Genomic DNA, 27,806 nt, shown 5'->3' with positions numbered 1-27,806 from the left:
CGCAGGCAAAGCCCCCACATATCCGAGGACTGTGGTGGGGGTTGCGTCGTGTGGCCGTCGTCCCCCCACCCCCGCCCTGGGCCCATCAGCACACTTAGGGTTCTGCTAAGTCCATGTCTTCCGAGCCTCGTCCCCTTGCCCCCCAGCGACTGACGGCTCCCCGCAGGCCGGCGACCACTCACCTGGCCGGGGCTCCCACAGTGGATGTCAGCGTCAGGCGAGCGGCCTCTCGCGACCGTTAAACTCGAGGGAGCGTGCGCGCGCCCGTCGTCCTGCCTGTGATTGGCTGCACGAAAGGGGGCGGAGACGGTCGCACCGCGGAGCGTCTGTCCTTCTCCCCTTTCTCTTCCCGCCCCTTTCTCCAAAGGGGGAGGTCCTGCGCTTGGGAACTCGGAGGGGGCGGAGCTTCTGCGAAGTCCTCCCGTCTGATTGGTTCTCTGGGAACGTACAGCTGACACGCTAAAAATAGCTTCCGCTCTCCGCATGCGCAGTTGGTAAGAATGAGCCCAGGGCAAGTGAGGGAAGCGACGGCGGGAATACTGCGCGTGCGCAAACCCAGGAGTGCGCTTTCGATGGACCTTCTGCAGTGGTTCCTGTTACCCCAGAAAGTGGCGGGTGGGAGACCACGTCTGCAGCCAGGTAAGCGTCCGTGGAGCAGCCAGCCGCCTGTACGGTTGCCTGTGATTGTCAAGGACTCTGAAGAGAGGACTGGGAGCTAGGACGCCTGACTTTCCCAGCTTGCGGTCCTGATTCGTGCAACCAATTGACCTGAGACACCGCTGGCGGTGAGGTGCAACTTGTCCAGACACTGAGCTAAGTTTTCTCTGCACCTGGTTTACCCTAAGCTGCTGGGGGTCTTTCCCGGGGCTCTTCAAGGACTGATGTGGGGAGGGAAGGACAGCTCACCGCCTTGGAGAAAACGGGTCCACCGAGGCCCGAGAAGAAATGGAAAGAGCTTCATTTACTTGTCCAACAGAGCTCTATAGAGCTCTTAGCACGCAGCAGGTGCTGTTCCAAGTTGGCACATAGTAGGTGTCAGCATGGCTCTTGCCAGGCCTTTCAAGGACGACAGAGAATCTGTGTCCCTTCCTGGAGGCCCCACCATTTCATTCTCTCTGTTCAGTTCACTTTTTTTTTAATATTTATTTATTTTTGAGGGAGCATGAGCAGGGGAAGGGCAGAGAGAGAGGGAGAGAGAGGATCCGAAGCTGGCTCCGAGAGCCGTTAGCAGAGAGCTGTGAGATCAGGACCTGAACCGACGTCAAATGCTTAAGCGACTGAGCCACCCAGGCACCCCTGTTGAGTTCACATTCTTAAGACTAGTTAACCTTTAAGGCCAGCTCATAGATTTCCCTCCAGGGTTCCTGGGTCCAAAGTGAAAGAACTTTGCTAGCCCTATCATGTAGCTATGGCTGAAAAGCCAGGATGCACCGTGAAATGTTATTGGCAGGAATGACAGATCTTCGAGGCATTCCATGTCATTGAGCTTCCTAACAATTCTGTCTCAAAGAGTAAAAATTCAGTCTGTGTCCAAAACCCCATCTGTATATGATAGATTTCAAGCTTAAATAAACTTAATCCACACCCGCCCTATTGTGTTAATCCATCTGTGCTCATGTAATACCTCACTAAAATCAAAATCAAACTAATTCTAAGCAAATGGCTCTGACTTCAGTGATCATATTTCAAGCCCACCAAAAAAAAAAGTTTTATCACTAATTTCAGTTGGTCATAATTGAACATAATTTCAGTTGTCTGTTATTTGAGACATTGTAGAATCTTTTTTTTTTAATGTTTATTTATTTTTGAGAGACACAGAGAGACAGAGAACGAGCAGGGGAGGAACAGAGAGAGAGAGAGACACAGAATCCGAAGCAGGCTCCAGGCTCTGAGCTGTCAGCACAGAGCCCGACGTGGGGCTCGAACCCACGAACCGCGAGATCATGACCTGAGCCGAAGTCAGTTGCTTAACTGACTGAGCCACCCAGGTGTCCCAAGACATTGTAGAATCTTTTACACTCAGAAGAACTGAGAAGTGTGAATTACTGAGACATCTCCAGGCAGACCGAGTTGTGTTTCCTTACAAGAAAAAATATTAACCCCAAAATTGAGTACTGGTGATTAGTTCCTAACCATGCAAGAGGCAGGAGATGATCACTTATGGCTGCAAAATCCAATGGGTTCTGTTCAGTTTGAGGATGTAGGTTTTTGGGGTTTTTTTGGTTTTGGCTGTGTGGTTTTAGGTAACTTTTTATCTATTAATGTCCTAATAAGCCAGTGTATTCAGGAGCTACTATTCTGGTTAACCAAGTTTTGTTTTTTTTTGTCGTTTTGTTGTTGTTGTTGTTTTAATATTTATTTTTGAGAGAGAGAGACAGAGTATGAGCAGGGGAGGGGCAGAGAGAGAAGGAAATACAGAATCCAAAGCAGGCTCCAGGCTCTGAGCTGTCAGCACAGAGCCTGACCGAGGGCTCAAGCTCAGGAATGACGAGATCATGACCTAAGCTGAAGTCAGATGCCTAACTGACTGAGCCACCCAGGCCCCTGTTTTTGTTTTTTTAATGTTTATTTATTTTTGAGAGAGAGAGAGAGTGTGATCAGGGGAGGGACAGAGAGAGGGAGACACAGAATCTGAAGCAGGCTCCAGGCTCTGAGCTATCAGCACAGAGCCCAATATGGGGCTCAAACTCACGAACCATGAGACCATGACCTGAGCCGAAGTCAGACGCTTAACCAACTGAGCCACTCAGGCGGCCCTAAAAAAGTAGTTTTTAAAACCCATAGACATTATTTCTGAATGTAAAAAACAGAAGTAGAGGCTTCAGAAATTCCAGTAAATGTATAATAACTTCATCTAATCTAAACCTACCACCCATCCTGGAGATTTTGCACTATTTGTGTGCAAGCTGACACCACTATTTTACGCCCTTTATGATGGTATGATTACTATAGGACTTTATCATAACAAATTGCTCAAGTATCTCTTTGACCTTGAAGGCTTCACACTGACAGCTTTTGAGCGGAGATCTTTTTTTTTTTTTTTTTTTTTTTTTGAGCAGAGACTTTTCACGTTGCTGTGGATAAGACCAGGCTGTGCAGTCATAATGGCTGATAATAGCTTACAGCATTTGGTTTCTGTTAGCCCTAGGGTTGCTACTCTTTGATTATTATGTCCAAACTGTTTGTCATTGGGGGGGGGGGCAGTTCTCTACAGCAAAAAATATATATATATGAGGAACATTAAAACTTTATAGTTTAATTATTAAACATGAAATCGTCGGATATATATTTAAGTTTTTTCAGGGCACCCGGGTAGCTCATGAGTGATAGAGTGGTAGATTGTGAGCATCTGACTCTTGATTTCAGCTAGGGTCATGATCCCAGGGTTGTGGGATCGAGCCCCACATCGGGCTCCGCACTGAGTACGGAGACAGCTTGGGATTCTCTCCCTCTGCCCCTTTCCCCTGCTCGCACGCTCTTTCTCTCTCAAATTAAAAAAAAATTTTTTTTAATATAAATTTTTTCATCTTTCTTGTCCTTCACGGTTTTTCTTCCTATATGAGATAATCCCTAACGATCTTCATGTTTAAACCAGGACTTGCTTGGATGCAGGTGGTTTATCTTTCAATGTGAGCCTGCTGGGAAGTCACACTGTATTCGTGGCATCATAACTATCTCCTGGCACCTGATTTCATAGACCACAATTATGACCTCACCAAATAGCATGTCTTTGGTAACCTCATGGTTTTCAAGTACTTCTTAAATTGGACCGTACCAACTGAAATAATTTGCAGGTCACTGTTCTAGATGCCTTTTCACTCTGAGCCTGGCTGGCTCAGTTGGAAGAGCACGTCACTCTTGGGATCTTGGGGTCATGAGTTCGAGCCCCATGTTGTGGGTAGAGATGACTTAATTAAAAAAAAAAAATTTTTTTAAAGCCTATGAAACAATCAGTTTGCAGGTTAGGTTTGTGGGATAAGACCACAATTTATATGGTGTGTTAGTCAGAGGCTCTTTAGCTTTATAGTTTAGGGATCTGAAGTACTCCTAAGTGCTCAGTGTTTGTGGAGATTTGTACTTTTTTTTTTTTTCTCATTGTAGGTGGTATCACTTCCACTTTACAGATGATGAAATATGACCAAAGTTGCACAGTGAGCAAATCATGAAGCCAAGACAGTGACTATAGGCAGTGTGGCCTTTCAGGGACAAAAAAATTAAAGGAAGAGTCAAGAAGAGAAAGTTGAGGAAAATGAGCTAACACTTTTAAGGAGCTGGAGAAAGAACATCTAGAGATGTTATGAAAGGTGAAGGGAAAAGGGATAAAAAGAAAGCTGTCGAAATGATAAGTTTAGTTTAAAAATGGAATACCTGGGGCTCCTGGGTGACTCAGTCAGTTGAGCATCTGACTTCAGCTCAGGTCATGATCTCACGGTTCATGAGTTCGAGCCCCACGTCAGGCTTGCTGCTGTCGGCAGGGAGCCTGCTTCAGATCCTCTGTCCCCCTCTCTCTACCTCTCCCCCACTTGCACTCTCTCAAAAATAAACGAAACATTAAAAATAATTAATAATAATGGGATACCCAATGTTCTTCCAAGATAAGTCTTCCTGAGTTAATCCCTTTTTTTCTTTATTTGTGTCAAATATGATAATATACTTGAAAGTACCTTGAAAGCATCTAAGTCCTAAACGAATACAAGGTATCAATCATGATAATGGAGGCGTTGAGAATTTAAGAACATGTAGAGTGTTATTACTGCTGCTTTTTCATGTGTTTCTGCCTTATTTTAACAGTTGGGGGCACCTGGGTGGCTCAGTCGGTTAAGCGTCCGTCTCTTGATTTCGGTTCAGGTCACGATCTCACAGGTTTGTGAATTCGAGTCCCACAATGAGTCCCACATCGAGCCTGCTTGGGATTCCGTCTCTCCCCCTCTCTGTCTGCTCCTCCCCTGCTCATTCTCTCTCCCTCTCAAAATAAATAAACTTAAAAAATTATAATTAAATAAACCGCAGGTGATAAAATTATAAAGTTCCTGTTAGATGCCATAAATAGAGGAAAAATCACAGCACTGCACACAAATAGGACAGGTGTCATTCTCTGTGGATTCAGAGTTTTCTGTTAAAAAAAAAAAAAACAGAATGGGATGTTAGTGTCATGTGAATTGAAAGCTTTTCTCTTTATCTCCTTCATGAGTTGTCTCTTGAGCTCTGTTACGTGGAGACCAGACCTGGCGCAGTCCCCAGCTGGGCATTTCCTGCTCAATCTATTATGCTTGTCTTATTTGAGAAATAATCCTCTGCCAGCACTTCCTGTGAGTGAAAGGCGCCTTATCTTCAGGGCAAACCCCCAAGCCCAGGAAAGGACTTGGTCTGTTTCAGGCCTGAGCCGCGGCCCCGTCGTTCCTTTCCAGGAGGTGCTCTAGCCCCTGCAAGGACTTCAGACACGCAGAACAGAGGGACAAGTTAGTTGGAGCCCATGGGAAACGGCTGCTTTTTTTTAACTCCCATTTTCCAGGGCGCACCGAAACACACTAGGCAACATGGATTATGATTAAGCATTTCTCAGAAAGTCATTCTCTCACTTAGCTTCTGGTGCCATCAGCTGGCCATTTTGTCCTCTTCAAGCTTCACCACCACACAGCCGCCTGTTCCAGCAGTCACCGTTTCTGGTCCCTCAGGATCGATCAGGTCATTGTTTCGCGACTTGTCACTTTCAGTCCTGTTACGGAGAGGGAAACAGGACCGTGACCAAGAAGGTTGTCGGCACTCCAGAATTCTGGCCTCAACTTCTTAAATATTACAAACATGAGAAACACCAGTTTCTAGAAGCGTCTGTCCCAACAGATGAAAGAACTGGCTCGTTCCTGTGTCCTAGTACAGTGCTTCTCAGACTTTGGGAGTGTGACTCTGAATCACCTGTGGATCTTCATAAAAGGCAGGTTCTCAGCTTGGAAGTCTGGGGTGGGGCGTGAGAGTCTCCATTCCTAACAAGCTCCCAAGTGGTTATGTTGCTACCGCTCTGCGGACCATAATGAGGAGAAAGATTCTGGAGCTACGCTGATAGGGTAGATTTTGAAGACTTCATATAAATAATAAGGTGTGCATAATTTTTATATTGATTACATGTTGAAATGATATTTTGGCCATACCAGGTTAATATAGTAAGTAAAGTATATTAAATGTGTATCTTTCAAATATGTTAACATTCATTTCATCAGTTTCTTATTACTGTTTTGAGTTTATTTTTATTACTTTTTTATAAATGTTTTTAAATATTTATTTTTGAGAGAGAGCACGAGTGGGGCAGGGGCAGAGAGAGGGAGACACAGAATCCAAAGCAGGCTCCAGACTCAGCTTTTGGCACAGAGCCTGACGCAAGGCTCGAACCCACGAACCGCGATATCATGACCTGAGCCTAAGTCGGACGCTCAACCGACTGAGCTACCCAGGCACCCCAGTTTTGTTTTGTTTTGTTTCGTTAAGATTTTATTTTTAAGTGCTCTCTGCACCCAATTTGGGGCTTAAACTTCCAACCCCAAGATCAAGAGTGACATTTTGCACCGACTGAGCCAGCCAGGTGCCCCTTTTTACTGTTTTTGAGGTGATTACTAGAGAATTTAGAATTTCACACGTGGCCTACATTATGTTCAGGTCGGACAACGCTGTTCTAGAACACGTTATTGGCGTTCTTTTTTCGGATGACCCCATTTCTCAGTCCCCTGGTTACCATTTCACATTCCCTATTAGCTCAAATCCATATGCATTCAGTTCTTTCTGTGAGTGTTTTCTGTTCCCACCGTTACTGTCCTTCACACCTTCCTCATCGCCATCTTTTCCATCGTCGTCCCAGGACCCCATCCAGTATTTAGACGCTCCCAAGAGCCACCACCCAGGCAGCACCTTTGCTCAGAGCTTTTGGCCATGACTCTCGCAGTGGGGTTCCTGGAGGCAAGAGCCTCACCAGGGAGCTGGTTAGGAATACAGAGTCTCAGGCCCCACCCCAGGCCTAATGAAGCAGGATTCCCGGGGATTTGTCTCTCTCGAGAGCTTTACCGGTTGCCTTTCCTAAAGCACCCTGTTCCCATTGAGCCCCACTTCTGTTCTTTCATTTGGCTTTGATGAAGTCTCTCCGAGGTTGAGACAATATGAAAGTTGCGGCTAAGAGAAAATGGTTTCTCTCTCTCTCTCTCTCTCAGAAGAATAAACAGTGAATTTGGGGCAAATGGCATCCGGAAGGGGAGTCCAGAGATTGAAATCCTATGACTTCCTGCAAATGGATTCAGATACCCTTATCTGTCTCGGAGGCACAACGGGAAAGGCATTAGCGTCCCCTTTGCCCGTCTCAGGAGCATTAATGCCGCCGGCGAAGCGAACCTCACCTTGCTGCGTCTGCTTTACGTCTGACTGTTGGCCGCAGTCACAGGCCACATCCCAGAGCGGACCACACCACCCCTGCAGCTAGACGTCTTCCTGGGTTTGGGTTGGCCACGGAGGCCTGAGGTGGGAATGTGTGGCGGCTGGGTCCAGGTCAGGAGAGGAGGCACCTAACAGAATGCAGATTCCAAGTCCCAGTAATGAGCACGCCAAGGGACTCGGGCACAGTAACCAAGAACCACCGCTCTCTGTGGCATCTTCTCCATTCCAGGCTACAGCACGTGTCAGATTTCGGGGCATCTTAATTTCTCATTTGTGCAACAGGCCCCCTGGGCTCCCTGAGACCCATGCCCGGCACATAGGAGGTGTTGGAAACATTCATTGAACAAATGAACGTTCCCTTTTGTAAAGTCCTAACTCCCGTTATCTCTGACCTGACCAAGTGGGAAGGGACTGGGACAGCGAGAGAGGCTTTAAGCCCAACTGCATCAGCCGTTGGGGGCCGAAGCCGTCAGAGGAAGAGCAGCACTGAGGCGACGCCGGGGTGGAGAGCCGGCCCTGAATGGAGGCGCACGCTCACAGAAAGGAACTGGGGCAAGCTGTCGTGACTCCTGGTTTCCCTCCGCCAGCACTTGTTACCATTTGTCCTTTTCTCTTTTTTAATGTCACAATGAGCTCTAATTGAAGATGCTTGTATTGTTCCCCCAAAGACTTTGGGTTGCTCTGCAGGTATCACAAAAACTGAAACCCAATCCGTATTCTTCTCTGGGCTTTGGGGAAGCGGAACCACGGGTGAGTTTGTCATTTTGACCAGTCGTTGGCGTAGAGCCAAAGCTCCAGGAGACACTAAAAGTATTTAGAATCGTCCGATTGGCTGTTGGAATTAGCTGTTAAACAAAGCAGCCAGTAACTGAACACCGGGGGCCTTCGTGAACTCCAGTTGGGTGGGAGACCTTCTAGCGTGTGTGTCGGCTCCGAACTAGGACAGAAAGGTAGAGATTGGAAACACAGCAGGCCGGGGACAGAGCAGCTGATAAACGCACTCTCCGCTCCGCCCTTTGTCTGGGAGTTTTGCCTTGTCTCCGACTCTCTTCCTTCCTTTGTCCCTGCACTCAATTCCAAGGCTGCCCTGGCCGGTCAGATTTACCAACCAGCGGAAGAGAAACCCCAAGGGAGGCCCTGGGCTTGAGTTCCACAACAGATCTGATCCAGGGACTAGATGCTGTCCGGTACACAAAGGGATCTTGTTCTGTGGACTGAAAGCAGAAATAAGGGAAAGGGGAATTTTGGGCATCGACTCAGTCTCATTCACTTCACTCGGTTACAGGGGAGCGGATTCTTTGTTGCAGCGATTTCAGAAAAGCGCCTGAGTTTATGGGTTTATCGTTTCTCTGCTCCTGAGCGGACTTTGGAGAGACCTGACACACGATAAACAAACCCGGTGGTTGTTTTTAAGTGGCACCGGCACACTCTGTTTCAAAATCTAGCCCCTCGCAGCCACAGAGCATCTTGCCAATGCCACGCTAATCCTCGCCCCCAGGGACTGACCTACACGCTGAATGGCGTACTTTTCAGAAAGAAGTTACGAGTTTAGGGGTGCCTGGGTGGCCCGCTCAGTTAAGCATCCGGTTTCGGCTCAGGTCATGATCTCCCGGATTGTGGGTCTGAGCCCCACGTCGGGCGCCATGCTGACAGCTCAGAGCCTGGAGCCTGCTTCGGATTCTCTCTCTCTCTCTCTCTCTCTCTCTCTGTCTCTCTACCCCTCCCCCGCTCGTGCTGTCTGTCTCTCTCTCTCTCAAAAATAAAACACTTGTTTAAAGAAAAGAAAGGAAGGAAGGAAGAAGTTACGAGTTTAGACTACAATGTCAGTCATAGAACTGAAAATTAGCATTGGCATAAGGCTTGAAAAGCAGATTTCATTGTTTTTATTTTCCATAGAGGGAGAGAGATGAACACCTTACTGTCACTCTAGAGATGGCCAGTGTCATCTCAGGGCCGGCTGAGAGGACTACTCAGATAGATACACGTAAAATGACAGAAGTGCACGTAGTTACAAGGCAGCAATACCCAGCAGCATGTGTCTGCATGAGCTTCCACAAAGCTAGTTGGAGACCAGCGTGGGCTCAGTGGAAGTCAGCAGCCAGACCTGACATCCCACGACAACAAAGGTAAATGAGCCAAGAGCAAACCTGCGGGAAGTATTTGGTGCAGGTTAAGCTACTTGTGGCTTAGGCACACGCCACTTCCTACCTATGTTGGAGACCGGGGGCCATCAGGTGGAATTCACAGGGTCTCAAACGGTAAAAGCAGCTATTTAGAGTCTGAAAGGAAGCAGCAGTTGTTAAAAAGGGCCATACATCCCTTTTTAGCGCCCGCGCCCTCTCGGATCAAGAAGCGTCAAGCAAGGGAGCGGCACACTCATAGTTCCCATAATCCACCTGAGTGACAAGAGTTTTGCTACAAATTGGTCTTAAAACAGATCTTTCCGGGATATATATTTTTTTCTCTGATCTTTATGCCTGTGCAGGATGGGTGGAGAAGGGCTCATTCACCCATTTTCCAGATGAGATGGGCCCCCGTTGTGACTTGTCCCTGTCCGCATGGCGAGGTTACCGATCTTTGAAAGGAGCTAACACCTTTCAGCTCGCTCTGCCCTCCTCCCCTGGAAGCAAAGGCCCGCGGGACCACCATGTTTTGGCAGCTCCTGTCCATACTGTTACCTGTCAGCTGAGATGCTTCAGCCTTCTGCTACGTCGGGAGCAGCTACTTAAATCCAGTGGTTCAATACTGCTTACTTGGAGTGCCTGGGTGTCTCAGTCAGTTGAGCGTCCGACTTCGGCCCAGGTCGTGATCTCACGGTTTGTGGGTTCGAGCCCCGTGTCGGGCTCTGTGCTGACGGCTCAGAGCCTGGAGCCTGTTTCAGACTGTGTCTCCCTCTCTCTCTCTGCCCCTCCCCTGCTCCCACTCTCTGTCTCTCTCTCAAAAATAAATAAGCGTTAAAAAAAAATTGTCTAAATAAATACTGCTGTCTTTTTTTAGCATCTTCTGACTAGACTCCAAGCTCCATGAAGACAGAGGCTCGCTCTTTTCCGCCTCGCACCACTCACTACACCCCGTGTGGCATTTTGAACCTAACAGGCACCTTACTAAAAATCCGCTGATTTGATGGTTCCAGTAAGGAGTGCCACTTGGATCACGTTATTGGCAGTGCGTCTGAGGGAACAGATGTTCCTATTCAAATCCATGAAACTGGAAACATTCAAAAACAACAATCATGACATTGATTGATAGTGATATTTACCGTGTCAGACTGTGTAAGCTCAGCTATAAAATAGACTCGCATACTGTCGTTCTTTACATTTTCATTTCAAAGATTCTCAAACGTTGAAATAACGTCACTTGACTCAGATCCTAATTCCCGCTTGATGCTCTGTATAATATTTCCTTAGCGAATTACGGCCCTCTTCTGTTGTGTGTCACACACTCAAAACCTCTCCTCCCTGAGAAAACGGCACCTCCGGGTGCTTCGAAGATATTTTCAGTCCATCGTAAGAAAACATGTATCCGCTGGCAGGGAGCGTGCTGCTAAGACCACGGGAGATCAACGCAAGGCTCGACGCTCTGTCTTTGCCAGTTTCCTAAATACCTTGGTGACGGGTGGGTGGCCGTCGTCTGAACTGGTTTCTAAAATGTCGTCCTAGATCCCGAAGTGTCCTCTTGGGAGCAAACGCGTCTTCCTGAAAGGCTGTCTTTCTTCCTCCAACTCAGGTCCTCAACAAGCAGAGCTCCTCTCCATGAGTACCTCGGGTTTCTTTCGTTGGCCCGCACCGCTGGCCAGAATGTGCACGGCGCCGTGGGGACTCGGGCTTCGGGGGAAGCCGGCGCTGTTAGCCCCGGGAGCGGCGGTCACCGCGGTCCAGATGGCAGGCAGGAGGGACCGCCCCGCTCTGCTGCCTCCCCTGGATGAGAGTGACCTTGAAGAGCAGTTCGTGAAAGGGCACGGTCCGGGGGGCCAGGCAACCAACAAAACCAGCAACTGTGTGGTGCTGAAGCACATCCCCTCGGGCATCGTCGTCAAGGTAGAGGAGGAAGCCCGCTGGGGGGGGGGGGGGGGGCTTGAGTGACGGCGGTGGTCGGCTGAGGTGCGTTCTCCTCACGGCCCGGTTCGGTTGGGGCTGCAGATCCCGCCTCCGGCCCTGAGGCAGAGCCTCAGAAGCTTCCTTCCGGGGGCCCGTGGCACCAGGGGACACCTGCGGGCCTGGCATCCGGCAGGCAGCGCGGTTCTCGCAGAGCCGTGGGGTGTTCGCAGTCCGGCAGAAGCCGCGCGGGCTCCGGTCCCCGAGCAGCACGCTGGCCTGGGGTGTCTGCCCGCCGTCCCGGCCCTCAGCGACCTGGCCGTGTCCCTCCGTCCCCTCTTGGGTAAATGTCAGTGACACCCGCCCTTCTGAGCGTGAGGTAACGGGGGCGAAGCCTCTCTAGCCCTCGGAGTAAACACGCGACGGCTGGCTGCCTGTAGGAGTCTTCGCTTTTTGTATCAAAACCAATCTCCGATCAGAGCATCACCAGCTCTCAGCACGGTTCGAAGCCCCCGGAAATACGGAAATGCTTTTTCCCCGTTTTCCTGGTTTGTAAGTAGTGGCCCCGCTGCCTCAGTGGAACTGGCAGTCCCTTCCGAGTGGCCCGAGGGCCCGAGGGGCGGCCCGGGCAGAGGAACAGAGGAGATGGCGAAGCCGCTGTCCCGTGTGCCGGCGGTACTAACGCAGCGACGTCCGTCACGTCCACACGTGGTAGGCGCCGTGCAATGAGGCGCGCAGTCTTTGTCCTCATGAGCCCTCCTGCCTTACCTTTTCCACAGGACAAGTGCGGAATCAGGCACAGAGAGGTTAAGTAACTTGCCCAAGATCCCACAGCCGCAGGCATCAACCGAGAGCAAGCCCACAGTCTGGCTCCGAACAACTGTTTTTTCACTGCCAAGTTTTTGAGCCAAGAGCCTATCAACTAAAAACCTCACTCGCTTTTCTTTTTTTCTCAATCGCTTTTTTCCTCCTTGAGAAACGGTGTCATTCATGAGCAACAAATAAAATTCTGAAACCTGACACGGTTTTTGTTTAACTATTTTATAACCTCACTGCAGATTCGCCTTTAGTAGTATGCTTTGACTCTGATTTCACAGGCTTTATCAGATAGCTTTGCAAGGCGCTCACCCTTCCTAACTCAGGTATGACAGAATCACTGTTACGGTTGACTAATAATAAAGATGCTATCTCCCTCCTTGAGACAGAAGTTTACGTTTATAAATTTTTCTAAGTTAGTTTATTTTGAGAGAGAGAGAGAGAGAGAACACGAGGAAAGAGAGGGAGAGAGAGAATCCCAGATTCCACACATCAGTGCAGAGCTCAACGCGGGGCTCAAATTCACAAACCACAAGATCGTGACCTGAGCTGAAGTCAGACGCTTAACTGGCTGAGCTGCCCGGGCGCCCCCAGAATTTTACATTTATAAATGGTGCAGAGTGTTTGTTCCCTGGCCACAAGCTAGACATAGCAATTGATATTTTCAAAACTATTTGGGGACGTTATATTACTGCTGTCATTGCTTCCGAACAAAGCAACGCTCTTAATTACAAATAACCACAGAAAAAGCCACATCATGCGTATGCTGGAGGGTGGGGCAGGGCGAGGGCGGAGCAGAGCAGAGGCAGGAGGGCAATATGGTCTTTGTTGTGTCCAGAATGAACTTTATCACGGTGTGAATTACTGTCTCTTGCAGTGCCATCAGACAAGATCAGTCGATCAGAACAGAAAGCTAGCCCGGATAATCCTACAAGAGAAAGTGGATATTTTCTACAACGGCGAAAACAGTCTTGTCTACAAAGAAAAACGGGAAGCAGAGAAGAAAAAGCAAGAGAGGAAAAAAAGAGCAAAGGAAACTCTAGAAAAAAAGAAACTCCTGAAAGAACTGTGGGAATCAAGTAAAAACGTCCACTGAGAAAGAATTAGAAATGCTTTTTTGTTTGTTTGTTTTGTTTTTAAGTAATCTCTACACCCAATGTGGGGCTTGAACTCGACCCTGAGATCAAGAGTCGCACGCTCCACTGACTGAGCCGGCCAGGCACCCCTGAAAGAACAGCAGATTCTGACTAAAGAACCTGCCAGATGTTTCCGGGGAATAATGGTGGGGAGTCCTATTCCACCTCAAGCATTACTATAGTGTTTCTGTATTTTTAACCGACTTCAAATTTTAAATCAAAAATTTTTTAATGACGGACTAAACTGGTGGATAGAGATACACTTTTTTTTTTTTAAGTTTTATTATTTTGAGAGAGAGAGCAGGGGAGGGGCAGAGAGAGAAGGAGAGAATCCTAAGCAAGGCTCCACACTTACCACGGAGTCCAATGCGGGCCTTGAACTCACAAAGCATGAGATCATGACTTGAACTGAAATGGAGAGTCCAACGCTCAACCAAAGGAGCCACCTAGATGCCCCTAAATGCGTTTTTTTTGTGTTGTTTTTTTGTTAAGTGTAGGGGCGCTTGGGTGACTCGGTTGGTTAAGCATCCAACTTCAGCTCAGGTCGTGATCTCGCGGTTTGTGGATTTGAGCCCTGCGTCAGGCTCTGTACTGACAGCTCGGAGCCTGGAGCTGCTTCAGATTCTGTGTCTCCCTCTCTCTCTGCTCCTACCCCACTCACGCTCTGACTCTGTCTCTCTCTCTCAAAAATAAACAAATATTAAAAAAAAAAAAAGTTTATTCATTTGGGGTACCTGAGTGGCTAAGTCGGTTGAGCATCTGACTCTTGGTTTCAGCTCAGGTCATGATCTCACAGTTCGTGGGTTTGAGCCCGTCAGGTTCTGTGCTGACAGTGCGGAGCCTGCTTTGGGACTCTCTCTCTCCCTCTCTCTCTGCCCCTCCCCCCCACTCTCTTTCAAAGTAAATAAACTTTAAAAAATACTATTATTAAAAAATAAAAGTGTATTCATTTATTTAGAGAGAGGGTACGTGTGCAAGTAGGGGAGGGGGAGAGAGAGAATCCCAAGTAGGCTTTTTGCTGTCAACGAGGCGCCCAACACGGGGCTCAAATTCTTGAAATGTGAGATCATGACCTAAGCCAAAGTCAGACGCTCAACTGGCTGAGCCACCCAGGCGCCCTAGAGATGTACATTTTGAGAATAAAACTATAAAGAGACACACCGAAGTCATTACTATAAAAGGACAGCAGCTACTTTTTGTGGGGAGGAAGGGGGTCGCCACGAGGTGACACTCAGAGGGGTGTCGGATGGCTGGCGGTAGTTAGAAGGATGTCACCATATCTTTTTAAGCTACACATTTGTGTATCTTGTTTTATTATCAAAAAAGAAAACATTAATAAGGAAGGTCCATTTTTTGGGCAGGGGGGAACTGTGGAATTGAGCCAAACATTGATGGCATTTAGTGCCACCGTTCATCCACTGGGAGGTCATGGCTAGGTGATACTTGACATCCCTTAGCCTAACGTCAGGCTAAGAGAATGAGAGAAAACCACGTGGAGAAAGATGTACATGTCAGTAAGTTACTTGCCCATTTACCCTATTAACTTAATAGACTGTATGTTGCCAAATACCCTCTCTGATGTCAAAATACACACAATGGGGCACCTGGCTGGCTCAGTCAGTAGAGCACGCAATGCTTGAGGGTTGTGAGTTCAAGCCCCACGTGGGGTTTAGAGCTTACTTAAAAAGAAAAAAAAAAAAAATACACCCGACATTCCCTAGGAGTTGACTTATAAGTAGATTTACGAAATGAAGGCCCAGAACCTGATTTGTTTGTGAATCTGTGCAACACCGATCACTCAAGCTGCATTTGACCCTACAACTGTTTGGGGTTTTTAGGCATGAGTAGTAGCTTGGCTTGTCAGAACACATCTGGAGTTCACGCACAACACAAGTAGGGGGAAGAAGCCATGAGGCGAGAAGGCCCATGTCGCGGTCTGCAGTCAAAACCAGCCCATTCCGCAGGCACAGACGGCACGCCTAGTGCACGGATCCAAATAAATTTACCTTTAAGGCAGCCAGGTGGGGCTCTTCTCACCTTGGAGTGACCTGGTTTGGAAATTCAAGCGGCATCCAGGGCCCTTCCCCGTTCAGAAGGCGGCCAGGTACCTGCAATGGCACACGACAAGCCGGTAATGGTAGGAAGGGAAATGGGGAGCCGTAGACAGGAGAGACAGAGGCTTCAGTCTGTCTCCTTTCTCGTACCTTCCAGGACTTACCGTCACGTGCATGAAAGAGAGGTAGATAAGCCCGCTCCCTAGAACCTGTTCTTGGCGGCCTTTAGAACGGACATGGCTGGGACCTTGCTTTATGCCTGCAAAACTGCCCCCGTCCCTCATTTGTCTGTCTCCCCCTCACCCCAGTGAATCCTCATTACACGGGATTAGTGCCTGCGGAACGTAGTAAAAATTACCGCAAAATTCCTTCAGAAGGCACTGCTGGAGACCACCAGATTCTCAACACATCCGGCGCGACCTGGTTTTCCCCAGCACAGAGCAGGCCATTCTTCGGCAAGCGCCAGAGCGAGCTAGCTTGCGTTTAGCGGCTGCATTATATGAAAACCAGATTTCTTTTTTTTTTTTTAAGGTTTTATTTTTTTGAGAGAGACAGGGCGTGAGCAAGGGAGGGGCAGAGAGACAGGGAGACACAGAATCCGAAGCAGGCTCCAGGCTGTGGGCCGCGAGCACAGAGCCCGACGTGGGGCTCAAACTCAAAGAGATCATGACCTGAGCTGAAGTTGGACACTCAACCGACTGAGCCACCCAGGCGCCCCTGAAAAACAGATTCCTTTATTTAGCACCCCGGAAACGCTCACAGGATCATCAGAGAATGGCCTCATTGCGAGCGAGGCAGTGGGCAGAGTCAGTAACACCAGTTCCACTACGCGTTTAACTCAGCTGCAGTGAAGACGCGCTGTGATGCTACTTTTGACCCCTACCTTCTGACTTAAGCAAACACATTCCTTCCTCGGCCCGTGGTGTTAACAGCATCGTCACACAAAATGTTTCTGGGCCAAGTGGAAAAACACCGTGACAGGTATCTGCCACTCTCACTGAGATGTTTTTTAAGATAGCACTTAAGAATTCAAGGAACCCACACCTTCACACAAATTGTTAATGAAAATAAGCTTTATTACATCAAGTAATAAATACATACAAAGATGCAAACAGTTTTAATCATTTTCTTCCAGATGTTTGGATCAACTTACACGAAAGGCAGAACTGAAATCCACACACAGTCTTAGTAGGAATATTTTCAGGGGTTCTTGTTAGGTTTGGTAGGTTGCTCTTTCTTCTGTATTTATAACTTGTGCATTTTTAAATTTGACCTCAAAGCACTAATAGTCATGCAGGCAAATGCTTAAGCACAAAAGAAGTTACATTAAGCAGAATCCACACCATGTGGCAAACGTATGCACTAGAAACAAAACCCTGGAGTTGTTGTATTAGCTTATGAAAAGGAACGAAGAACAATCTGGGTAACATAACGGTATTCAAAAGGGAAGACAAAAGGGAGACACTGGTATCTTTGCTGTGAGATAGGTATCTTTTCCGTGCATCTTCTAAATCAATGCTTAAAAAAAAAAAGAAAAAAAAAACCTGGGTAATTCCTAACTATTTAAAATGTAAATCCTAATCAACGGCAAAATATTTCTCAATCTTAGAGCCTCATGAACCATGGCAGGGACACGGGAAGGAGAAACCGAACTGTTACCATTTTGAAAACAAGAGTTTCATCTGAACGTGGGAGTTGAGCTATAACTTCTCTTCTTGGAAGAAGACGGAAAACCTTCCACGCAAACAGGCAGCTAGGATCTGGCATTCCGCTCCGTTTCAGCCAAGCACTCTCGAACCAGTCCTCTGGCATGAATGATGCCTGGGAGAGAAGCAGAGGCTGAGAATCATGCGGCAGGACCCATTCCAGAAGAGAGGGCCCTTCACAACCCAGCTGAAACACCCTCACCCTGGAAGGGAACTGGGGCCCTGCATCCAAGCCACCCCAGGATTCCCGCGGTTTGGAAAGGCGCTAGCATCCCATCCCCTCCTGGAAGGCCTTCTCTCCTGGCCAAACTCCTCTTCCTGGCTCCCTGACAATCCCTTCCTGCACACAAGGGGGCAACCAGCAAGCTCTCTTCATGTCATACCGTCAGATGACTGGAGTAAACGTGTCCCCCGCTTTCACTAAACCTGACCCGCTTTGGAGAGTCTGTGACTTCAAATCCTTATTTTTCTCTGGCTTCTTCACATTCTAAACTCTAGAAGGGACTTGTCCAATGTCCAGCCTGCACAGTTAGAACGCAAGACTGCTCATTTTCGTTCAACCTTGGTCCACCGTGACGTCCGCCCGCCGGGGTGCCTAGTGCGCATCTTCTGCCCTATTACGCCCCTGTGCATCTCTTCTCTCTCTGCTCTGGTGGTTATGGTTTGGCTGTTGGGGTTTGTTCGGTTTAGCCTTTACTGAACTCCGTGAGATACTGATCTCATTTTAATAGACGCCAAGAATCTATCCCTCCTGAGAGACGACTGCCGGAAGGCGCTGTGAATGACGTCCCCCAAGTCACGTAGGCGTCCCACGTGTCACAAATCTTATCTCTGAGCTTCAGAAGACCTTCTCTTGGAAAGGGCCAGACGGTAAATATCTCCCGACTTTGCAGGCCACATGGTCTCTGTCACAACTACTCAACTCTGCCACTGTATCGATAGAGAAAGCAGCCATTATACAAGCAATGGGTGTGGCCATATTCCAATAAACCTTTATTTATGGACGCCGAAGTGTGAATTTCAGATACTTTTCACGCGTCACAAAATCATTTTTCACCATTAGAAACTAAAAACCATTCTTGGCCTATTGGCTACAGTTTGCTGACCCATCACCAGTGCTCCTGACTCCCTTGCACCTTTTATGACCCTTCTTCAACCTCGTTATGACATAAACTTGGCTAGCCAATGGTGCTCACAGGTGCTCACGCAAGACATGCCCTGGAGGGGTCACCAGGCTTATCTGTATGTTGACTTGAACCAACAGGTTTTTTGGGTGACTGCAGATCGCCTGTTTGACTCTGGCGTCCAGCATCTTCCCAGGGATTTCCACTCAGGGAACCAGCACGCCGGGTGCCAGGACTGTTTTGCTTCTCCTGACTCCAAATAGCAGCCCAGACGCAGAGCGATGCCCACCTCACCCCCAGCCTAGGTCAGGTCAATCCCACCACTCCCCAAGTCCTCTCCAGGTCCAGCCTCTTACTGCCAGCTCCCCTTCCACACGCCGGTGCCCGTTCACCACCCAGTCGGCCGGTCCCTCCACAAAGGCTTCATCAAGGGCGGTGAAGCCCACTGCTGTGGGCAGGCGCCCGTCCTCAGCCGGCCGTGCCCATCGCTGCCGAGTCACCGCCCCCACGGCAGCCCCTTCTCATGCCCCACACTTATAACCACAGAACGTTCCTCTCATTTCTCTCCGAACTTGCCTCTCCAACCTTCTGCAGAAACCCCACATCCCTTCTGAAATTAAATCCGCACCTAGGCCACTGCTGCTCTGAACTGCCACCTTCTAAAACAGAAATCCTCTTCTCCCCTCCGCCCGACTCACGTAGCGAGGGGACAACCTATCTCACCTGCTCGGGCAGTCACATCTTCACGGGAGTCACTTGTTTTCTGTGATCTCATGCTCCCGCCCTCCCTCCCTCCCTCCCTCTTCAGTCACAGAAGAATTTCGCAGTGTTGTCGCTCTCGTCTGCCCAGACCAGGACGGACCCATGCGCCCCACTGGGCTCTGCTCCAAAGATCTGACAGCAGAGGGCAGCACAGGACCCGGGACCTCATGACTCCTGGTCACCAGCTCCCCCAGAGGAGGGAGACCCGTGCGTCTGACCTCCTACAGCTCCCGGGACCGGTGTCAGCCAACATTAGACAAAGCTGCAGGATCTGGGCTATAAAGATTCCTTGTTTAGGGGTGCCTGGGATTAGTATTATGTACAGATTTTCTAACAAGAAGTCTCTAACGTCATCTAGCAGTTCTCAACCTGCTTTGAAACTCAGAGACATGTAACTTAAATCCAGACACTCCTGAACCTGGGTAAGCAATTATCCTGTACAAACAAGTAACCAACATGGAAACACAGGGGCAGTTATGTTAAGGATACCTGTATACCTGTTTTAGGGAGAGAATCAGTAACAAAATTTGATGCCTTCGCTAGTATTAATAACAGCATACTTGGAACATACTTTACATTTAAATGGGATTTAAACAGATTGAAAGCTGGGGGTGGGAGGACCTGGGTGACTCAGTCTATTAAGTGATTCTTTTTTTTGTTTTTTAAATGTTTGTTTGTTTTTGAGAGGGGAGTAGAGCAGAGGGGCAGAGAGAGAGGGGAACAGAGGACCCAAAGTGGGCTCTGAGCAGAGAGCCCGATGCAGAGCTTGAACTCCCAAACCATGAGATCATGACCAGACGCTTAACCAACTGAGCCACCTTTAAAAAATTTTTTTAATTTGGGGCGCCTGGGTGGCTCAGTCGGTTGAGTGACCGACTTCGGCTCAGGTCATGATCTCACGGTTCGGGAGTTCGAGCCCCGCTCGGCCTCTGTGCTGACAGCTCAGAGCCTGGAGCCTGCTTCGGATTCTGTGTCTCCCTCTCTCTCTGTTCCCCCCCCCCCCCACACTCATCCTCTGTCTCTCAAAAATAAATAAACATTCAAAAAAAAAAACAAAATTAAAAAAAAAAAAGATTCCTTGTTTAAAGCACGAGGACCCTCCCCCGAGGCGCGCCAGGCCTTCCCATCAGATCCAAAGGATGGTCTACATCCCACACACCCGCCCCCCACTGCCCCTGCCTGCTGTCAACATATCAGATTAACAAACTGGGAGCCCAGGGAGCCCCTGGGGCATAGGGGACTCTCCTCCCAGAAAATGTTTCACAGCAGTTAGCACCCAGCAGGGAGGTCCAGGGAGTCGGGGACCCACGACTTACCTCGTTTTAGTCTCTCCATGGCGCTCTTACTCCCCGCGTAGGTGGGTCTGATCTCTTTCCCCAGCTCCTCGATGATGGCCAGCAGCTCAGCATATTTGCTTTGGGGCACCTGGCTGTTCCCAGTTCCCTGGAATGAGAAGGAGAAGTTTAGCTGGACCGAACCCCAACCTGACCCCAAGGCCACGGTCAGGACCCCACCACAGGCCAGCCGCAGCGAGAGCAGGGCAGGGAGAGGCCGACCCAGAGGGTCCAGCCTGAGGGACGACCACAGACCAGACTGCCGGGCCTCTCTGCTGTCCTCCGACACTCGAGGAAACCACTAGCGGCCTCCAGAAAACTTTTATCATCTCAAATGAGGAAAAGGAGAACTGGTTTTCTCGGCAAGAAGGGGTCTACCGGGAATTTCCCGGGACCCAGGTGGACACGCCAGAACATCCTAGGGGATGACAGTCCAGAGCAAGTGCATGAGACGGGGGCCACACCTCGGGGTCAGCAGGGCTACACATAACTACCAAAGACCATTTGGACAGAATCCAGAACGTGTTTCAGTTCACCTATCCTCTGCCACCCCCCCACCCCCGTCAGGGCCCACCCCACAAAACCCTTTTCTCCAGATCCCACCCACCGCCCCAGCAAGCACCGCAAGGAGTGAGGAGGGGGTCCCCACGAGTCTCCCCCCCCACCCCCACCCCCCGCCACAAGGCCCTCGCCTGCTCCTCCCTCCTCCTCTGCTGCCTCTGCCTCCTGGCCTCCAGGGCCTTCCTCCTGTCCTTGCCCAGCTCCTCAGCGCCCTCCACACGCTGCCACCACTTCTTCCCACGGTGGCGCCACACCCACTTCTGCTCCTGGGACAGCACGGCCTGGTGGGGCATGACCGGCCACCAGCCTGTCCCAGGGGCGGCCTCCACGGCGACCTCAGAACGCAGACACGTTCCGGCAGGGAACCCTACCGCGGCCACGGCCTGGCCAGGTCCCTCCACGAGCAACAACAGGCAGTGAGGCCAGTGCCAGCATCGACCCCACTCAATGGCGAGGAACCGCATCTCCGCGAGGTCACCAAGCAGGGGTCAGTCTTGGAAGTGGCAGAATCAGGTGGAAACCCAAATGGCCTGGCTCAGGGGCCACCAGCCCCCGCTGAAGTGCATTGGGCTCCAGGAGGATATCGGCCCTGTCCTCTATCTTTGCTGGGGCCGTGACCTTGTGGGGAGTGAGGGGCCACAGGGTCTCCTCCCCTCTGTCCAGGCTCGGATCCAGAGCCCAGGTCAGGCTTACTTACTTCCCCAAGAACCGGGATCAGAGACCCCCGCCCAGGGATACACATGGGTGGTGGCACCAATGGAACAGCGGCGCTCAGGGCTTCCAGCCTTTCCTTGGGCTCCCCCATCCCCCATCTCTCGGTGCCCCCATGAACCGCCCCACCGCCCCCCATCTCTCGGTGCCCCGTGAACCGCCCCGCCGCCCCCCATCTCTCGGTGCCCCCATGAACCGCCCCGCCGCCCCCCATCTCTCGGTGCCCCCATGAACCGCCCCGCCGCCCCCCATCTCTCGGTGCCCCGTGAACCGCCCCACCCCACCGCTCCTCCGCTGACACACCCAGCCAGGAAGCTCAGACGACTGCTCCCTTACATCATTTTTACTCCTTCCTCTGTCCCACCAGCTCCCCCGCCCTGGATGGTGGGAAGCATGTCCCCTCAGTGGCCAGGCCCTGAGGCCACTCAGTGGCCAGGCCAGAAGCCCTCCTGCCAGGCGTCCCCCCACTGCCATACCTGAGTGTAGCCTAAAGACGGTGGCCCGTAGTCGCTCAGCAGCTGGCGGTACTGCGAGGACGTCGCCATACTGGTGGAGGGCGGGTGCACGCTCCCAGCTGTGGGGGGAGGAGAGGAGAGTTCGGGAATCGTGGAGTCGTACCCAAAGCAAAGACTCTGGGTCTTGCAACAGTCCCCCTCCCCAGGACCCAGGCCACCAACAGTGGTCTTTTGTCTTCGTAGGACGGGCCAGAGACCCCGCTCCCGTCCTCTGGTTTGGCGATGGCCAACACAGCCCAGATGAATGGCGGAAGGCAGCTAACAGCTCACTGCTCCTCGTACTCGCCACCAGGGCAGACGTCGCTCATCGACCGCAGAACAACCTCCCATCCGTGCAGTCAGGCTCGGTGGCCAAGATGAAACCCGCTGCCATTCTCAGCCTAATCCTCGCTAGTCCCTTTTCCCTGGGTCCTGCTCCCCAGAGGTCGATGACCTAGAGCCACAACACTGCCGCAAGAGCGCACCTGCTCCTGAGGCTGGTCCACATCGGGCTAAAGCTTCCCGCGTGCCCAAATCTCCGCTGGACGCATGGTAAGGAAGACAGAGGGAGGGTTTAGAGGATCTGAGACGCAACCCTGGCTGGGGCCGGGTTCGACGGACACCGGGTCAGGACTCCGGAGTTTATCACAGCCTCTCTGTGTGTCCTCAGAAGCCTCTCGCTCTCGCTGAGCCCCCGTGGCTCCCTCCCCAAAGTGGGGACAGGACTCTTGACAGTCTGATTCTACGCCCCGGATGGCTCACATCCAAAGAGGGGAGGGAGAGGGCCCCACTTATGGACTGCAACACTCGGAGACACCGTCCCTCATCTGTGAGGGACCACGTGGGGACAGGACCCAGCTAAGAATGGAGTCTCCTGGATGGGGGGTGGGGAGTCATCAGCAGGGAATTTTCCGGCTCCGGCTCAGTAACTGGCAGCATGCAGACCCATAATGGCGTCCAAGTGGCCATTAGCGGGTAGAGGATGTCCTGCAGAATTACAAACAGCGGTAACCATGGAGAATTTACCTAGCCCTCCTCGGCAGCCGCCCGCCTGCCTCCACGCCCAGTCGAGGAGCAGCTCCCCCTCTGCCTGCCGCCCCCAGAGCCGAACGGTCTCTCGCGCACACGGCGGACTACGCAGACTTGGCCCCGGGGATGGACAGCTGGTGCCAGGCTGGCCAAACCGACCAGCTGCTCATCTGGTGTGAGCAGGGGAGGGAAGGGGAGGAAGGAAGCTCAGGGGCGCAGGCTGATGGAGTGGAAGGGGCCCGAGGGGGGCCCTGGAGCCCCTCAGGGTAGAGAGACAAATGGTCCAGAGCGGGGAGGTGTTCCCTTGAGCCACACGGCACAGAGGAGGCTAGCCCCCTGACACCCGTCCCTCCCGCCAGGAGCCGGGGACAGCTCTGGACCCAAGATGTCTTTCTCGCTCTCAGGCCTGCCCTGGATTTCACCACCTCCTCACACCCCGGGACCCAGGTTTAGGCTCAAATGTGGGATGCCCAGTCGGGAAACACGGATTCTGCCACCTCTAAGCTGCTAAGTGGGCACATCACTGGGCCACTCCTAGCCTCAGTCGCCATGCCTCTGGAGTGGGGATGATAATACACCTGTTCTACAGGCATGCAGCGCTCAGGACGGGGGTGCACCACCAGCACGTCCGTGACCTCCATCCAAGGCAACCTCGCTGTGCAAGGGCCAGAGCACAGGAAATGGGGCCGGGTGGGTGCCCCCCAAGCACCCTCACCACGTCAGCCAAACCCCAACTTCCTGAACCCTCTGATGTGGGCAATGAGTGTGGTCTTTGCAGCCCCGGACCCGGGTTCCAGTCCTGACCACTACAAGACATCGCCCCTCTCTGGAAGGCCAGAATGCTAAATGCCAGGGCCCACGGGGTTATGTATCACCACACAGCACCTCAAGTGTCTAGAAGATTCCATTCCCTGGCAGGAGGTGAGGGGACTCAGGTGTGCACCCTCTGCACCACCCTTTGCCCTCACCTCTTGTTGCTCCTGTCTCCCTCCCTGGCCCATCCTCTCTCCTACTGACAAGGGCCCGGACCAGGAACCGGTCTGGCTGTGCCACTCCTGGCTGCGTGACCTTGGACTAGGGCCTTCGCTCTCTGGGCCTCAGTTTCTCACTCTGTTTGAGGCAATGGTTCCCAATAGAATGTCTAAAGGCTCTAGATCCCACTCTTCCACGGGGCTACGGTTAAGTCTCAGGGGGCTAAGGGAGAAGGAGGAGAAATCACCCAGTTGGGGCTGGGGGGTGGGAAGGTCGGACAACTGCTCCGGGCTTGCCTCTCCCATCGTCAGGTGACGCGGTACATGACCCTGATTCTGTGCCAATGCCAGTCCCTTACTCGGTGTTGAAGGCGGGGGCGGCGGGGGGGGGTGGGGTGGGGGGGGTTTCTGTGGTCCTGGAGAGAGTTGGCAGAAGGGCCCTGAGTTCGACTCCTGCAGAGGCAGGGAGGGCCGGTGCATCGGGCTGCAGGAGGCCAGGGAGAAAACCAGACTGGGCGTGAGCACGGCTGTCTCTGAGCATCACAGACAATGCGCGCAGTGTGCGGGGACCAGGGAGGGCCCGGAGCCGAGGGAGGGACTGGCAGAGGCCAGCAGCTCCTGGGGCCAGGCGCAGCTCCCCGCCCCCACGCCAGACAAAGAGCAGCCTGGGCCTGGGGAGCTGGCGGCCTTCCCGCCACTTGGGGCGCCTGGGGAGGGGGGGGGGGTGTGCTCTCCGGCGGGGAGGCGGGGGCTTTGTCTAACTCCGCCACTGCCACCACCGGCCAGGCCGCGGCTTGGCAACCCGCGAGGAGGCAGGGCTGGAGGGCGTGAGGGATGATGACAAGGAAGCCGGAGGAGCGGCGGCGGAGAGTCCATCTTGGATGCAAATGGCAGGGGGAGATTGGGGCTTTCTAAAGGGTCCATGGGGAAGGGCGCAGCCCGCCACGAAAACACCAGATTATCTGGGGACCTCAGCAGTCCTCCTGGAATTCACCATAGAAGAAAACCTGTGCACAGGTGCCGGCCAGCCCAGAACAGGGCTTCAGGGGTCCTGAGTGGGTGCCCCTGTCACTTGACCCCAACCCCCAAAAGTCCCCGTTTAAGGCACCTGCCTCAACTATACTAGGGCAGGCCTGAGTTTTCCAGCGTGTCCAGGCTAGCAGCAAGACCTTCCAGGCAGCCCACCCCAGAGACAGACGCGGGAGTCCGGGAAAAATCCTACCTGGGCCACAAAGCCTGTCTTTGTAAGGTCTGCAGACCCCAACGGTGGTGAGAACATTTGAGAAAATAGTGGCTGTTTGCTCTTGGGACTCAGTAACCAAACGTAATCAATTCAACTATGCCCCCAACCGAACCCTGAAATCTTAACCCTTTCCAACCCCCCAATCAGTGTCCCGTAAGTTAAAATACATATACATATATATATGGCTTTTCTGGGTTCCTCTTCAGAATTTTGGAGTGATGGAGTCATCGTTTGGAGACAAGGCCCAAAACTTGCAGCCAACTGCCAACGTGGCATTTCTGACCAGCAAGGCCAATCCCCTCCCCCACAAGGCCTCTGCCCCCTCCCCCCTCCAGCGCGCCTGCTTTTTTGGAAGTCTATTTCCAACCAAGCGTCTAAAGGAGAAAGACCCAGGCACCGGGAAAAAGCCGGTCACACCCTAACTCACAATTTTCTTCCCTCCCACCCCGGGTCTCCCTTGATCCCTGGGGCAAGCCCCTGGGCACAGCCTAAAGCTCCTGACAACTTCTGGAGGAGTTTCCTGGGATCACCCAGGTCCAGCCCCCGAGGAAGAGAGAGGACGCCCCCAGCCCATTCCCTGGCTTCCGCAGAAGGGGCCTTCCAAGCCCAGACTTGGGGGCTCCGAGATGCGGGGTCTGCGCTGAAACGCCGCTCCCACCCACCGCCCGCAGGCACTCGGGAACCCCCAGTCTCCCAACTTCTGTCACTCCGCGCACGCCTGAGAGGACCTCCGGCGTGCCGCGTTCCGGGTACCCCTGCTCCGGCGCGCCCGGCCGAGCCCCCCTCCGCCCCCTGACGATCGAGTCCCCTGCACCGCCGGTGACCCCAGCGGCCCCGCGCCCTAAGGGGCGCCTGCACCTGGCACGCGGGTCGCCCCCGCCCGGCCCACGCGTGGCTGGGCCTTGCCCTCGGGCACCCCGGCAGCCCGGGCCCCCGGACCCCCAGCCCGGGCCCGCGCCCCCGCTCCGCAAGGGCGGCCCGGGCCCCGGGCCCCGGGCCCCGCGCCCCGCGCCCCGCTCCCGGCGTGGCCCGGCCGCTCCCGACTCCCGCCGGCAGGGGCCCTCGCCGAGCCGCCCAAAAGCCGGAGGAAAAAGGAGCAGAGAAAAGCCTCCCCCGCCCTCGCCCGCCGCGCTCCCCGCGATCCCTCGGCCGCCGGCGTGGGGGGGACCGCGGCGGCCGCCCGCGCCCGCGCCCCCGGCCCCGACCCGGCCGATTCCCGCCGCGGCGCGGGGCGCCCCCGCGAACTTTGGCGGCTCGGGCGCCGGAATCATGGCGGCGGCGGCCGCGCTGCCCCGGGCCGGGACCCGGTGCCCGGCGCCCCCGGCCACCGCGGGCCCCCGGGAGCCGGGGCCGGGGCCGGGCGCCCCGGCCCCCAACTTGGCGGCACTTGGGGCGCGGCGCGCGCGGCCCGCGGGGCGCACTCACTCACCGGCGTTGAGGGAGGCGGCGGGCATGTGCGCGGCCAAGTTCGGTTTGTAAGACATCCCCCCGAGCGGCGGGGCGCGCCGGGGCGCCGCGGGGCCAGGCCCGCGAGGGCGGCGGCGGCGGCGGCGGCGGCGGCGAGGCCGGGCGGCGGCGAGGCGGGCCCGGCGTCCGAGCGCCCGTCCGTGCGCCCGCCGAGCTCCCGCGCACTTTTTGTTGTTGACGGCTCGGGCCGCACCGGCAAATATGGCCGTCCCTCACCCTGACACCCGCTGCAGTATATCACCCATACATCGGGCGGGCGGGCGCAGGGGCGGCCGCAAACTTTGAGCGGAGCCAGCGGGGCCGGCCCGGGCCGGGAGGGGGCGGCCCGGCGCGCCGCGGCCCGGCGTCAGGGGGCGGCTCCGCCCGCGGCCGCGCCCCGCGCCTCCGGCCGCGCTCGGCGCCCGCAACTTGGCAAAGTTTGGGGGGCTGGGTCCCGGCGGCGCCCGAGGCCCGCGTGGGTCCCTTTCTTCTTCGAGGCTCTCCTTGTGCCTGGATATTCGCTATTTTACTGCTTCATTTCTTTCTTTCTTCCTTCCTTTCTTTCTTTCTTTTTTTTTTTTTTTTTAAATAGCGAGGTAGGATTTCAGAATTACTTTTTTCCCCCTTGACTGTGGGGGCAGGGATGGAAAATTACCTGGAGAAAATGGTGGCGAGTGGTATTTTTAAGCACGTAGATCATTCCAGACGCCGAAGTCTGGCCATTCCCCAGAATAAGAACAACCAATTCTTGACATTGATTTCAAATAAATTTCATGTCCCTGTCTGTATTAAGTGGTTTTTAACTCCTTGGGGGCCTGCGAGTCTCCTTGGATTCTGAGGAAAGCCAAAGGCCTCTTTTCTGGAAAATTCACTCTTTAATTCACGTAACTGTACATCTTACCTCAGTCAGGTATTCGAGAAGCGCCTACTGTGTGCCTGGCACCTGTCCAGGCGCCAAGGAGGATGAATTTG

At 52.8% G+C, this 27,806-nt stretch overlaps 3 protein-coding genes and 1 long non-coding RNA gene across 18 annotated transcripts in view; 1 reads left to right on the top strand and 3 right to left on the bottom strand.

The window, feature by feature from the left end:
* The window catches only part of MPHOSPH9 (M-phase phosphoprotein 9), a 61,162-nt gene extending 60,677 nt beyond the window's left edge, over positions 1-485 (bottom strand). For 5 of the 8 annotated variants that reach the window (XM_019814466.3, XM_045041100.1, XM_045041102.1 and 2 more), the window contains exon 1: positions 183-485. In XM_019814466.3, coding sequence (XP_019670025.3) covers positions 183-485 — 303 coding nt within the window. The remainder of the gene's footprint in view (positions 1-182) is intronic. The other 3 variants (XM_045041099.1, XM_019814467.3, XM_011287712.4) reach the window with 2 other exon arrangements.
* Positions 363-13,369, top strand: MTRFR (mitochondrial translation release factor in rescue). 6 transcript variants are annotated; one of them, XM_045041105.1, is made up of 5 exons: positions 501-639; positions 7,194-8,163; positions 9,310-9,539; positions 11,140-11,450; positions 13,141-13,369. In XM_045041105.1, the coding sequence occupies exons 4-5, from the start codon at positions 11,166-11,168 to the stop codon at positions 13,357-13,359; spliced, it is 504 nt and encodes a 167-aa protein (XP_044897040.1). In that variant the 5' UTR covers positions 501-639; positions 7,194-8,163; positions 9,310-9,539; positions 11,140-11,165; the 3' UTR covers positions 13,360-13,369. The 6 variants fall into 6 exon arrangements, with proteins under 6 accessions (XP_006938471.1, XP_044897040.1, XP_023097107.1 ...); XM_045041106.1 differs by having other exon boundaries at positions 534-639; positions 7,197-8,163; XM_023241339.2 differs by lacking the exon at positions 7,194-8,163.
* Positions 5,471-10,266, bottom strand: LOC123381094. Its single transcript, XR_006587608.1, has 2 exons — positions 10,092-10,266; positions 5,471-5,716 (listed from the first exon to the last, which is right to left on the bottom strand). It is a non-coding gene; the product is annotated as an uncharacterized LOC123381094 (long non-coding RNA).
* A 3,139-nt stretch (positions 13,370-16,508) lies between the features above and the next one.
* Positions 16,509-26,971, bottom strand: CDK2AP1 (cyclin dependent kinase 2 associated protein 1). 3 transcript variants are annotated; one of them, XM_023241337.2, is made up of 4 exons: positions 26,818-26,971; positions 22,128-22,225; positions 20,362-20,488; positions 16,509-17,274 (listed from the first exon to the last, which is right to left on the bottom strand). In XM_023241337.2, the coding sequence occupies exons 1-4, from the start codon at positions 26,870-26,872 to the stop codon at positions 17,207-17,209; spliced, it is 348 nt and encodes a 115-aa protein (XP_023097105.1). In that variant the 5' UTR covers positions 26,873-26,971; the 3' UTR covers positions 16,509-17,206. The 3 variants fall into 3 exon arrangements, with proteins under 3 accessions (XP_023097105.1, XP_006938468.1, XP_044897609.1); XM_006938406.4 differs by lacking the exon at positions 26,818-26,971 and adding an exon at positions 22,631-22,763; XM_045041674.1 differs by lacking the exons at positions 22,128-22,225; positions 26,818-26,971 and adding an exon at positions 21,072-21,404.
* Between the last annotated feature and the right edge of the window lie 835 nt (positions 26,972-27,806).

Source organism: Felis catus, chromosome D3 (genome assembly GCF_018350175.1).
Source record: "Felis catus isolate Fca126 chromosome D3, F.catus_Fca126_mat1.0, whole genome shotgun sequence".
Classification (NCBI taxonomy): Eukaryota; Metazoa; Chordata; class Mammalia; order Carnivora; family Felidae; genus Felis; species Felis catus.
This window is presented reverse-complemented; position numbering and strand designations above follow the sequence as displayed.